The following is a 13,795-nucleotide window of genomic DNA, read 5'->3' on the forward strand; positions in this document are numbered from 1 at the left end:
TTTTTTTAATGAAATTTCATTATTTTTCATTTCCTGAAGAATCCCAATCATATGATATTTCCTATTCTAGAAGATGCGGGTTTCTATTTTTTTTAATGCGAGATTTACATTTAGAATATTTTTAAATATTAATATGGGGGAAAAAATTGAACTGACCCTGTTGTTCTCTTATAATAAGTTTTACGTGTATGTGAAATAATCAATCAATGGGGAAAAAATGTCTTTCGATAATTGAATGTAAATACTGGGGTCGGTTCAACTTACTTTTATATATATTTATTATATGTTGTTTATTTACTTTAATTATCGCATTAAGTAAATGTTTATTATTGGAAAATTATTTTTGAAATAATAATTGATAACCTTTAAGGTCCGTGAACATGATTAAGAAATGTATTTATTAAAAGAAAAAATCTTTACAGTTTTCATTGCTATTGAATTGAACTAAAAACATTTGATTTAAAAAAAGAAATATCATTATAGAATACAGGTAATCAAATATCGATTATGAATGTAATTTTTTAATGTAAATTTTCCTTTTTTCAGCGTTACAATGACCACCTGTTCGACTATTGTGGCTTTGGGAATGATGCCATTTAACATGTGGCTTTACAGTAGCAGCTTGCAAACTAGCAAAATGGTTATTCCTTATGACAAAATGACTATTTCTTTGGCCGCCGTTACTACCCCCGTAGCAGCAGGAATGTTGTTTCGATGGAAATTACCAAAAATGGCACCGTATGTCACTAAGGTAATTTTCATTCATTCGAATTAAGATAATTTAATTCAAATTTAATGGAATAAACAAATTGAGCAATCCCCTTTCAGATTAATAAATTTTAGTCAAATTTTTAAAATTATTACTATTTTTTTTTATTTTATAAAGATTTAAACCAAATTATTGCTTACGATCAAGTTCACCCTGAGTATTTCTTGCTATTAAACCAGTTTTTTTGAAGGACAATTCGTTTACATATTTTACCTCTAACAATAGGTTTATATTCATAAATATTAGGAAACTCAATTTAAACATTTGTCTTCAAGTGTAGATAATGAATATTCAGATATTTTTAGTTGATTAATTATTCAAAAGATGGCGACACCCGTGATTTAAAACCCAAAACGGTTTTAGCACGTAATTTTTAATATTGTGTAGTAAGATATTATCAAAATGGAAAAATAAGTAAATTAAATAATTTGTTTATAATATAAAATTATTTATTAATTTATTTTTAGCATTTTTGAGAAAGTTTTAACCCTGACCCGTTTATTAAAAACCTTTGTTACTATTAGCGCTACTAGTGTGAGAGAAAGGAACTATTTTCCGTGCATTTCCCCGACGAAGGTCGCCTGTGTTATTGTTCATTGTCACGTGACCTGTGTTAGTGATACCGCTTGGTACGATTAGAATAATCGCTACGCATTGTGTCTCTAAAATAATAACTTCCGACATTACTAAATTTATGACAAATAAATGACATAAATATCTCTTTATACTTTACAGATCGGCAGTTATGCGGGATTCGCCATTATTTTTATCTGTCAAACTATGGAACTAATCGTATTTCCTGATATATTCGACGGAATCGGATGGCAATTTTACGTTGCACTATTTACTTTGCCCAGTTTGGGTTTGCTTCTTGGTTACGGTCTGGCTGCACTTTTCAGACAACCAAGTTGTGTAAGAAAAACGATCGCCATCGAATGCAGCATTCAGAATATTGGCACGGCCCTTACTGTTATTTCTTTATCATTTCCTCTCAAGGTATAATAAAGTTTACATATTTTCTAACATATCTCTTAATTTTAACAATTTATATTTATTTATTTATTTTTTTTTATAGCTTCAAAAAGATATCCTTGCTTTCCCCTGGCTTTATTCCATACCGTTATTGACAACTGTGACGGTATGTTGCGCTTCGTATCAAATATATAAACGTAACTGCTTGAAGAAAACAGATGACAACGATGATTTCGAGAAAAAGAATGGTTAGTTACTCTTTCTTGCTTAAATTTACAAGTATCTTTTTATTTATTTATTTATTTATTTATCTTTTTATGTTTTAGGTCATCTTGCTTGCGAACATGTCACTAGCAATGAAGAAACTGTTGCTTTTATGATGGATCACGTGAAACAAGAAAAATTATCATCAGTCTAATTGTTCACCTCAATATTCAATAACAACTATTCCATATATATATTCTCTCAAAGCATTTCGTGAAAATTTGAGGGAAATATTATCTAAAATCGTCAGTTTAATGACGGTTTATTTTACATATTATCATTAATCATGAATTTTATTTCTGTGTCATTCAGATGATGCGTGATCATTCTGAAACATACATATCCTATCACTTAAAATGACGGATTACTCTGTTATTTTTTTTAATGAAATTTCATTATTTTTCATTTCCTGAAGAATCCCAATCATATGATATTTCCTATTCTAGAAGATGCGGGTTTCTATTTTTTTTAATGCGAGATTTACATTTAGAATATTTTTAAATATTAATATGGGGGAAAAAATTGAACTGACCCTGTTGTTCTCTTATAATAAGTTTTACGTGTATGTGAAATAATCAATCAATGGGGAAAAAATGTCTTTCGATAATTGAATGTAAATACTGGGGTCGGTTCAACTTACTTTTATATATATTTATTATATAATAATTATTGAATGTACTTATTTTATTATTTTTATGTTTAAAAAATCATTAAATGAAATATTAAAAAGTATCATGTTCCTTATTAAGACATTTTTATGGCATAATTTTGTTTCTGTATAGTTTTTAAGGTATTTATTACTGAAAATACGTTTGGAATATTAAATATAAATACCTCATGCTTTATAAAATGTTCATATATTTTTATAAAATAAAAATAATTGACAAATTTAAATTTTTATATAATTTTATGTGATTTTTAATTACATGACGAGTTAGAATTTCTAGCATATTCATCATTGCTGATAGAGAAACTACTTAATAAATTTTATTGTTATTAATTAATAGCTTATTTTAAGATTATGTAGCAATTTACGTTTGAAATATTTCAGGAAAATACGACAATTCTGATAATGAAATGTTAATTATTATTTTTGTTTTTTTTTGCACATAAAAAACATCAAAGAGCAAATTAATAATAATGAACTGAACAGTTCAGGGAATGTAACAAAATTATGTTANTTAATTTTATCACGACATATTCAAATTAAATTTTTTGTTACAAGTACTACTTTTCCATTGAATTGTTCGATTATCATTCGTATTTTTTTTTTAATTCTTATCTCTTTACATTTGTGTAGAGTATTTGTATTGTATAAGCTGATATGTAGCATCTGTCGAGTTAATTTCTCATGCTATTCACAATTATCGCAATCCTTTGACAACAAAACAGCTTTATTTCTAATTAAAAGGGTTTAATTAACAAGCTCTACATTAAAGGTAAGCACACCTCGTGCTTCAATCAACGCCACCTAACAGAGATGATTTTTTATTAATTAAGATGTATCCGCAGCCTTCCCATAGCCAAATTATAGGCACGACAGCATCTAGATGATCACGTTACGATTTAGACAAATATTTCTTTCATTAGATTTATATTTAAAATATTTTTGAAGTTTTTTAAGGAAAGACTTTCATCGAATTCCTTGAAAAATTCAATTGCTATCTTCATGCAAATATGTATCTCTACTTCCGTCCAGATAAATTGACGTTGTTTAGAAGAATAGTTCTAAATTCTTCTATAAAGAGATAAATTATACGAGACTCTAAATTCGTCTATAAAATTTCAGTTTTCTAATTTAGTTGATATTAGCTTAGATCAAATAAATCTTCTTTCGCCTTTTAAACAGAAAGATAGAATTTTGTGTATAAACGTAAAGGGAATGCGCTGTTTTCTCATTTAAAGATCAAATATGTGAAGTCAAATAATTCCTTTGATTACTTAGAATTATCAATTATTAGTATCAACATTTTATCCTAAAAAATAATTATTTATTTCACAAGGAAATTAGTGTTATTAGAAGAATTTGTTTACTACCTAATTTTTGATTGTAATATTGTTTTTAGTGTATCAAATATTTTGATATAAATTCGATGCATATGAAAATTACTATATAAATATTCTTTATGGTCAATAAATAAAAATATAATTATAATAAATATTTATCTCCAAAGTAAGCGAATAGCGATTAAAGTTCATACGTAGTGTAATCACGAAATTACGTACGTACAAAGTGACCGTAAAGTCTCAGAACATTATATAAACGTAATAAATACAAATCATGTGATATTTGTACGAATAAGAAATAACACTCACAGTATGTTTCCTATCATTTTCAATAATGCAATTACGCCAGTCAGCTAAATCTGAAAATATTAAAAAATAATAATAATAAAATAAAATGAAAATATTTAATATTAGATGAATACATATATGTGACGAGATTTTATGGCTTTCCTGTAAAATCATTAATATAAATGAATTTTGTTTAAATATAAGATTTATTTATCTATTTAATATGTTGTTTAATTGTTAATGATTCTACAAGAGTGAAAAAACTGAAGAAAAAAAAAACTATTTTTGACTATTTTAGTTCTTGAACTATTTTAGAACGGCTTATTTATCACAATTAAAATTATATTTGTATATAAAAAATATACAACAAATTATATCAAAATTTTAATGTCTTGCGAGCTATATGTAATTGTATAGTGCAAACAGATGGAAATTGAAAAAATATTCTAAAACTATTCTTGATCAAATCTTTTGAAATATTTGGACTATCAAAAATTAATTAAACTTTGAAATTAAATATATGATCATACAGACATAAATTCGTCAAAATATCTTGAATATTTAGGTCATTGGCCTTCCCGCCTTACAAGTTAGTAACAAGACCAGACATTATAACTAGCATTCGTTAGTCAATATCAATGCCCTTGATATTTGACTAATGAATCTCATTTCTCAGTAGTTCTTTCAGTATAATAAGTGGGTCTTATTCATTATTTTTTTAAAAACATCTTATTACATGAACGATATATCTGAAATAAATAAATGATAGATATAATTACGGTCAGCTTTTAAGCTTAAGCGCTAGGCACTGGATCTAATGGCCCAATCGGACCCAGCGCCCCAGGGGTTCCACGGTATCTTCATAAAGAGAGGAAATTATTGTTCTGTTTTTCGATAACTTGCCTTTAGAGTTAGTACAATTGCGTATAGTATAATTTTTTTTTTTTTTGCAGTTTAANTTAAGCAATCTGAAAAAACTTACATTGACATTTTAATATGCTGTACATAACTGAAAAGTATAATATTTAACTATAATACCTTTATAATGAGTCATAATGCTATTTTAATCATAGACCTGGATATAAGATATTAAGCAATATAATGAGCTATTAATACTCATAATTCTATTCATTAAGTATATAAAGAGCTTATAAAATCCTAACAATGTTCTAACCTATAAAATTTTGACAAGATACTCAATCATATTATCAAGATAATTAATATATAGTAAATATTATATTATATATTAAACGATATATCACCAATTAATATTATATTTATTTAATTTTTATCATTATAAAAGTGTTAAGATATAAAATTTAGTATCATAAAACAATTTTTATGTATAAAAAAATGTATTTATAACACCAGTAAGTTATATAAAATATGACACAAGAAACAATGAAAAATTCTTACATTTAACAATAAGATAAAAAAATTTACTTATTAGAAACTGACTTTTAATTTGAATAAAAAGTTTAATGTAATCATAATACAACTTTTTTCAACAATGTATAGCATATAATACGCTCAATGATAGATTATTTTATAAGAAAAATAAGCGCTTACATAAATTGAGACGTCCGAGCTTAAGAAGCCTTCAAATAGAAAAATTTTATATACTTATACATGTTAGTTTTCAACAAACATCATAAACACTTTTAGTTTTAATTTGTTAATCTTTTTAGAAAAATTTTAAATGAATTTTGCAAGAATGGTATGGAATTGAAACGTCCTGTCCTATATGGTACAAGTATTCAGTTTTAAGATAGCGATCATTCGTCATCATGTTTTTTAGTGCAATATAAAAATTAAAAGAGAAATATATTTACGAAATAATGGAAATTTTCCATCAAATAGTTATTTTCTTATATAATCAACTCAAATATGTCTAATTTTATAGCACGCGTAGAATCGAATTGGAATCAACTGTTTCCTCTCTTAGTAAGTATTGTTTTTTAAAGCCTTCTTTAAGTGATTTTATTGTAATTTTATTTAATTACTGTTTATTATTTTTAAAATAATAATCTTTATTACCTTTTTTTTATAATTGATAGTTTTAAAAATAAATAAATCTCATTATAAAGCGTTATTGAATAGAAATCGTTTTCGTAAAATATTTTCTACTTTCTAAAATGCTGAAATTTATAATTTATGATCTTAATATCGAAGTTTTTCCTAAAATAATTTCTCCTTGTAAAGGATAAACATTCTGCGTATTGTATAAAGAAATTAAAACAGTGTAATGAATAGTTACGAAATAAACACTGAAAGATTTATTATAGGTTAATTATATAAATCTTGAATTATATAGGCTCTAGGCAATACGACTCAAGGTTTTCTTGAATACATTTTTATAACTTTATGCAAAAATTTAGTAATATTTCATTAATTGGAAATTTTAAATCTGTAAATTATAAATTTTGTCATTTAACATTTATCACTTGAAAATTGGATTTTCAAATAATTGTGTTTTTGAATTACTACTGTTTGTAGTTTTTCTTTTCGTTTAATCGCACATTTGTAAAAAGATTTAAAGATAATTATATAGATTTTTTAAATTATATATAAATCGAAATTTTCTGCGAATTCTTTATTATTTTAAGAAAATAATTAACATACTGTATATACGCCTACTATTCTGTTGTATTGAAATAACTATTATTAAGAAATGAATATACGGTGTTTATCAATTCTATTATATGCAACAAATATACTTTATCTCTATGTACTGTACAGTACAAACATAATACTGTATTTAAAGTCATCCTTTGCATAACGAGATATTCATAAAAAATAACTTTTACATTGTATTATTTGAAATTTTCCGTTATAATATTACTTGTTTAAAATTTATCTAGCAAATTACTAATACAAAATAAAAAATTTCCATTATGACACACTGTTCTAAAATATTAAAAACAGANTTTTATTTTACGGTTCTACAAAAATTATACTAGTTAAATATATCAACAGTTTTGGTATTAAATGCATTTTTGTGTTAATATTAAGTTATTTTAACGAATGGATAATTAGTTCGATATTTCGATAAACTTTTAAAATTATATTATACATCAGTTATATATTTAAGCAATCTGAAAAAACTTACATTGATATTTTAATATGCTGTACATAACTGAAAAGTATAATATTTAACTATAATACCTTTATAATGAGTCATAATGCTATTTTAATCATAGACCTGGATATAAGATATTAAGCAATATAATGAGCTATTAATACTCATAATTCTATTCATTAAGTATGTACAGTACAGTATGTCGTTACGTTTACATTTAGCTTAAGTATTTTTTCGATTTTTCATTCTTTATAAAAAATTATATGGAAAAATTAAAGTAGTTAAATAAAATATAATAGTTTTGGAAATATTAAAATATGAATTTATTACGCTTAGAAGTATAATAATAAGGAATTTATCATTTTTATTAATCAACAATTTATCATCATTTAAGCTTTTATTCTTAGACGTTATGAATATAATAGAGGAAATTGTTGCTGGCACTTCGCTAAATCATATCTACAGTATGATTTAGGGAAATGTTGACAACAAAAAAGCTGCGTAAACACATTATTATGTTTGCCAATGATTGATATCATATAAATAGTTGTTAACGATTCCGATAACGTCAAATTGGATTTAATACATCTCAATTATTTTCTATATTATTATTTTTTATTCCTTTTTTATTTTGATGGTATCTTTATCAAATTGTCAATTTATTTTGAACATTTTCAATTTATTTGCAAATCTATTATTTTAAGAAAATAATTAACATACTGTATATACGCCTACTATTCTGTTGTATAGAAATAACCATTTTTGTATGTTTATTAATGCTATTATATGCAACAAATATACTTTATCTCTATGTACTGTACAGTACAAACATAATACTGTATTTAAAGTCATCCTTTGCATAACGAGATATTCATAAAAAATAACTTTTACATTGTATTATTTGAAATTTTCCGTTATAATATTACTTGTTTAAAATTTATCTAGCAAATTACTAATACAAAATAAAAAATTTCCATTATGACACACTGTTCTAAAATATTAAAAACAGATAAATCTAATTAATTTTAAGAAATAATATTGGCAATAGATTTTCTTTTAAAATAGTGAGTTAAGTGAAAAAATCTTTTATAATAAAACAGTGTATTGATATTTATAAATATCCTCAAAATACATTATTTGTAAATCTATTTAAGTATATATCATTAATAAAAATCTACTTTTTTACATCGAAATCAATATAAATATTCATTTTTGTGATATTATTTTTTAATTTAACTGTCACATTTGTAAAACAAAAAGTAATTGCTTCGAAGTTCATTATGATGAGAAACTACAAAGAATGTAAATAAAGTTAGGTATTTACTTTCTATGAATCAACATTTGTATTGTGTAGATATTATTTCGGTATTATCTAAGCAATACAATATCCAATTATTTATTTATTTCATTTTTTTATATATTGGGAACCGCGGTAATTATGTTTTTTTTTTTGCATTACCGCATACCAATTAAATAATTATATTTATTATCACTGGCCTCATATTATTTTTAATATAATATTAAACTGCCAATAAGACAGGAATTAGTTCATTTACGTTACAAATAATTATCTTTTGGACTTAGTTTGTAAATATTTTTAATTGTTAAATTTATCATGAATTTTATTATTTTTATATTATTCTTATTTATAGGTTCAGTAAATATTTAAGGATAGTCTAATCTTGAATTAGAACAAGTAAATCATTGCAAACATTCCAGAACAGCCAGAGTATTCGCACCAATGCTTTTTTTAGATTGTAGGGAATTTTTTGAAGAGAGCATTTCGAATAAAAAAAAGCCTTTCTAACTGAATATTACTTCCGAAAAAAAGTAACATTTTGGAATATTCTAACGACAAATTCAAATATTTATGAAACAATATTACATATAATAACTGTTTTTGTCATAATTTATTATTTTTTCTGTAATTAAATGACCTATTTGGTTAACTTTTAAAGACCAATATGAAAATCTATTTATCTGATTTAATTTCGTTTTAAAATGAATAATAATTTAAAATAAACTTGTCAATATTTAATTTTAAAAAATTTTATTTAAAATAAACTTTGTCGTATTAAAATACATCTGTAAATGATAAAATTGTATGGAAAGTATCTATTTAGATCCACGCTAATATTTTTATAGGACATAAAACAATGATTATATATCAGAAAATTCTTACATAAGTAGATCATTATTTTCATGTTCAGGTTATAAAATCTTTTTTAGATATTATTTAATAATATTTTCAATCTTTTTTTAAATTCAATATAATTTTTTTACATGTTTTTTAAATGAAACTTATTACTACATTCTCGTAACCTATGATTTGAATGTTTTTTAATTGAAATAAAATGATAATATATTTTTATTATTGTAAAATTTCACTTTTATTTTACGGTTCTACAAAAATTATACTAGTTAAATATATCAACAGTTTTGGNCTGTAACCTTCATATTCTTTCTATTTATGCTTATTCTCTGTCTTCATGCAATAATGGCCGCTAATTCATTCACTATCTCTTAACCATTGAAAAGCCCTTGACCCAGCTTTAATATTTTCTCTCTCTCTCTCTCTCTCTCTCTCTCTGCATAATTCCTATATTTTACAATAAGAAAACAATTTGAGTGAAGTCATAGTAAATTTATTTTGACTTTTTCTTTAAATATCAACTATCTTAAAATAAGTTTTTAAAATATTTCTTTCATTTTTACAAAGAAATCAATATAGATTTTGTAATTCAAATACAAATAAATATTTTTAAATTAAAAATTTTTCTACATTATTAATAATAACACATAAATATATACATATAGAACCAAATAATATGCTATAACTAAAGGAGTTTGCGAGTTGGCCTATAGTACTGTACCCGTGGCGCCATCTGTTAATATAATAATTATTTAATTTATTTAGTTTAATACTATATAAAAAAATTTGCTTTTAACAATTGTCGTATGTTATTTGTTTAAAATATTTTTAAATAAATTCTTCCATTTTAAAAAATACCTATTTTATAACTTTTGCGTATTTAAAGAGCATATCTAAGCAAAACATCTTTACAATTTGATAGTGAATCAATTTCTTAAAAATATTCATGTCATGTAGCAAAATTTCTTAATATAAATTTCAGAGAAAATGACTAAATTATAAATTTCCATCAATAAATTAACTACTGATGAAAAAAAAAATCTTAATACTTATACATTTCTTCAGTTATATTTAGATAAAACCTTTCTGAATAATAAAAAAATAATGTATCTAACGATGATTTATTTAAAATCAAAGTGACCTTAGAGTAATACTCCGTGTTAACAAACATAGGTCCTACATACAAGGCCAAATGGTTAGAAGGCAGTAACCTCTTGATATAGGCTATGACGTTTAGAAGAGACTAAACGTTAACAAAATATATATATATTGTTTTTGTTACATATGAGATAGACAGGACCAAAGAAAAGGTGGGAAATCGAGTTTTATTCCTGGGGTCCGGGCCTTTATAATTATTGGAATCTGTATAAGTAGAATTATAATAATAAAAACCGAGAGCGAATAAGATATAAAGAGGCCTGAGAGAGGGCCTATAATCCCCCTCAACGGCCCTGGAGATAGGAACAATATCTTTACGTTAATGTTATTGATTTTTAGTAAATAATAATAACGCTTTACATTAATTTCAATTTCAGAGAATTTAAAGAAAAACCGGATAATTCAATGTGTCATTTAATTAAATGCTTTTTCGAAATATTTGTTTTACTTTCACTTCATTATTTTTCAGGACATTTTCTTCGAATCTATTAGAAATTCAAATTTTAAGTTATAATTAATTGTGTTTATAAATAAATAAATAACTGTTGTTTAAAATTTTGTTTTTTCTTCTTTGTTTTTTCCCCATAATGATTGAAGTTTAGTTCATTATATCAACACATTGAAGGATTTTCATAAAATCTATCCAAAATTCTGTGTTAATGTAATGAATAGATTCAAAATTTAAACAACTATCTGTGAAAGTTTTAAAATGTTTCTATATTACTTTTTACTTTTAGCTATCTGAATGTTAAAAATATTAAAAATTAAGTATATAAGATTAATATAGAGAGATAGCACTGTTAATAGAGAATAACATAAAATAATGTATATTTAGTAAATTAAATAAAAGTTATTATTAAAAAACAATTATTTATTTCAAAATTAAATCAATGTAGAATCTGATGATTCATAGTTACTTAATTTAGTCAATAGTTTAAAAATATAATTTACAATGTCAAAAATGTCAAAATTTCAAAAACCGACAGCATTCAAGGAGCCAGACAATCGTGTTAGTCTACTGCTGAATGTAAACTATTTCACAAGTTTAAAAAAGAAGAAAAAAAATGTCAGTCATTCGAGTTTTCCGCCAATCTGAACGCTTTGAATCGATATAAATAAAGCCAAAATTTTGTTTATACATTATTTAATTATTAAAATGTACAATCCCTTTAAAAATTCAAAAGGAGAAAATTAATTTTATACAAATCAGTACAAGTTTTCAATTAAATATTATAAAATTATTGATTTTATATAATAATAACTTATGCCATTTTATAAAATGAGGTATTAAAATATAATTCTTTAATTGTTTTGTTGTTTACATATATCTTTTTCTTTTATTTAATTTTTATTAATGAAAAATATTCATCAGAACACACGGATACGTAATCTAATCAAATATATTTTAAATATAAACTCAAACTACACGCTAGTTTAATCGAATAGAATAATATAACAGTATGATTACATAGTCTAATGTTTTAAATGATCACATAATATATATTTAATTATAAAAATTAGCCTATATATGCAAACATTAGTAGAGTTATTTGCACTTTATATACTGTATATATGTGCTATATCGGATCGTAGGATGCATTTGTAAATTACACAATAGTTTTGGAATTGAAAGTAAACCTGAAGGAGAAAACAAACAAGCTTCTTTGCTAAATTCGTGGCGTGTTTAGAAGGCTTCACCGACACACAGATTTGTAACTCAACGACAATACTCACAAACAACTCCGCCCCAAAGTTTATATTGGCAACATGTCATAGATCGATGTTCTTTTACAAGGTTTCGTGACCGCTAGCAACAAACTTTACAATTTCAAGAGTTTGCAAAATATCTATTTTAAAATCAGATATCGAGCATAATCGTTTAATAGGGTTTCTTTCCATTGAAATTATAATAATTTTAAAAGTTATTCTATATAAAACGGCACCAAACATACACTTTAACGTAAAAATTGTAAGAAGTACGCATGCTATAATTAGAAAAACTTCAGTAAACGAATTAATTTTCTTGACACTCTATTTTCCATCCGCATTCTTTAAAGTATTACAAGTACACGTTAAAATTTTATCAGTCAATAGGATGAATAATTAATAAATTTGCTTCAAATGTTTATAAATTTGTTTACAAAATATAGTAAAATTACCGGGATATACAATAAAACTGTTATTCTTCAAAATTTCGGAATTTTATCAACGTATCGTTTGTAAATCGGAAACTGGATAAATAGCAGAAGGAAAAAGGTCAGGTTGTTGACCGCATCTACTAGAAGGAAAATAGAATGATTACTCAGATACTTCTCCAGAGGTTCTGTTTAGAATTTAGAAATTTAAGGTTCCTGGTCCTGAAGAAGGACTACTATTTAGAAAGTAGAGCAAGGTTATCAAAAAAAAAAAATTGTTAACAGTTAGAATGATTTTACACAACTCATTTATATTCTTCAAAGAATTACAAATAATGTATAAACTAGAAATACAAATTCAAGTCAGAAAATATAATTACAGTTATTATATTTTTTAATAATTATTCTAGTACCGGATACAAAATTAATTTATCTCATATACCTATTAAGAAAATTAACTTAATTCGCTTTAAAGAAGCAATAAAATATTTTTATTTTTGATTTCCGGATTATTTAATTTAAAATTTTTAAAATGAAATATTGTATTAAATCTGTGCAGATTTAAGGTTATAGTAACTATGATGAGATTTAAAAAAACTGTATCAAGACAACGATCAGAAACTGAACTAAAATATTATAGTAATAATATATTAATAGATCAATAAATAGAATATCGTAAAAAATTATCATTTTAAAGTAGTTCATGACGAAAGATATTTTGATTGTGTAATATGTGTAGAAGTTCAATATGTGACTTGGCTAAAGAATCAATTTATGATTTGTTGCTAACAAAAACAAAAATAACTTCGTTATTCCTCTTATTGGTCGCATTTCACTTTGATTGGCATTTCTACTGATTATAAGGTGAATCTTCTTTTGTAAAGGAAACGAAATTATTTTTATACCTTGATTAGCTGACATATATATAACTCATTAACAATTCCAGATATGTCTGTTGACATTTCATAAAT

General features: G+C 24.3%; 1 protein-coding gene across 1 annotated transcript; it reads left to right on the forward strand.

Moving 5' to 3' along the window:
- The first annotated feature begins 538 nt into the window (after positions 1–538).
- Positions 539–2,764, forward strand: LOC111616251 (ileal sodium/bile acid cotransporter-like). Its single transcript, XM_023357684.1, has 4 exons — positions 539–751; positions 1,505–1,765; positions 1,845–1,989; positions 2,068–2,764. The coding sequence occupies exons 1-4, from the start codon at positions 554–556 to the stop codon at positions 2,157–2,159; spliced, it is 696 nt and encodes a 231-aa protein (XP_023213452.1). The 5' UTR covers positions 539–553; the 3' UTR covers positions 2,160–2,764.
- Positions 2,765–13,795: the final 11,031 nt, after the last annotated feature.

Source organism: Centruroides sculpturatus, unplaced genomic scaffold (genome assembly GCF_000671375.1).
Source record: "Centruroides sculpturatus isolate CEXI.00-Female unplaced genomic scaffold, Cexi_2.0 scaffold3085, whole genome shotgun sequence".
Classification (NCBI taxonomy): Eukaryota; Metazoa; Arthropoda; class Arachnida; order Scorpiones; family Buthidae; genus Centruroides; species Centruroides sculpturatus.

Excerpts from the sequence above, each read along its gene's own strand:
- LOC111616251 (XM_023357684.1), top strand. The coding sequence starts at position 554 with ATGACCACCTGTTCGACTATTGTGGCTTTGGGAATGATGCCATTTAAC. Across the intron at positions 752-1,504 it reads TGGCACCGTATGTCACTAAG|ATCGGCAGTTATGCGGGATT; the intron begins GTAATTTTCATT and ends TATACTTTACAG. Across the intron at positions 1,766-1,844 it reads CTTTATCATTTCCTCTCAAG|CTTCAAAAAGATATCCTTGC; the intron begins GTATAATAAAGT and ends TTTTTTTTATAG.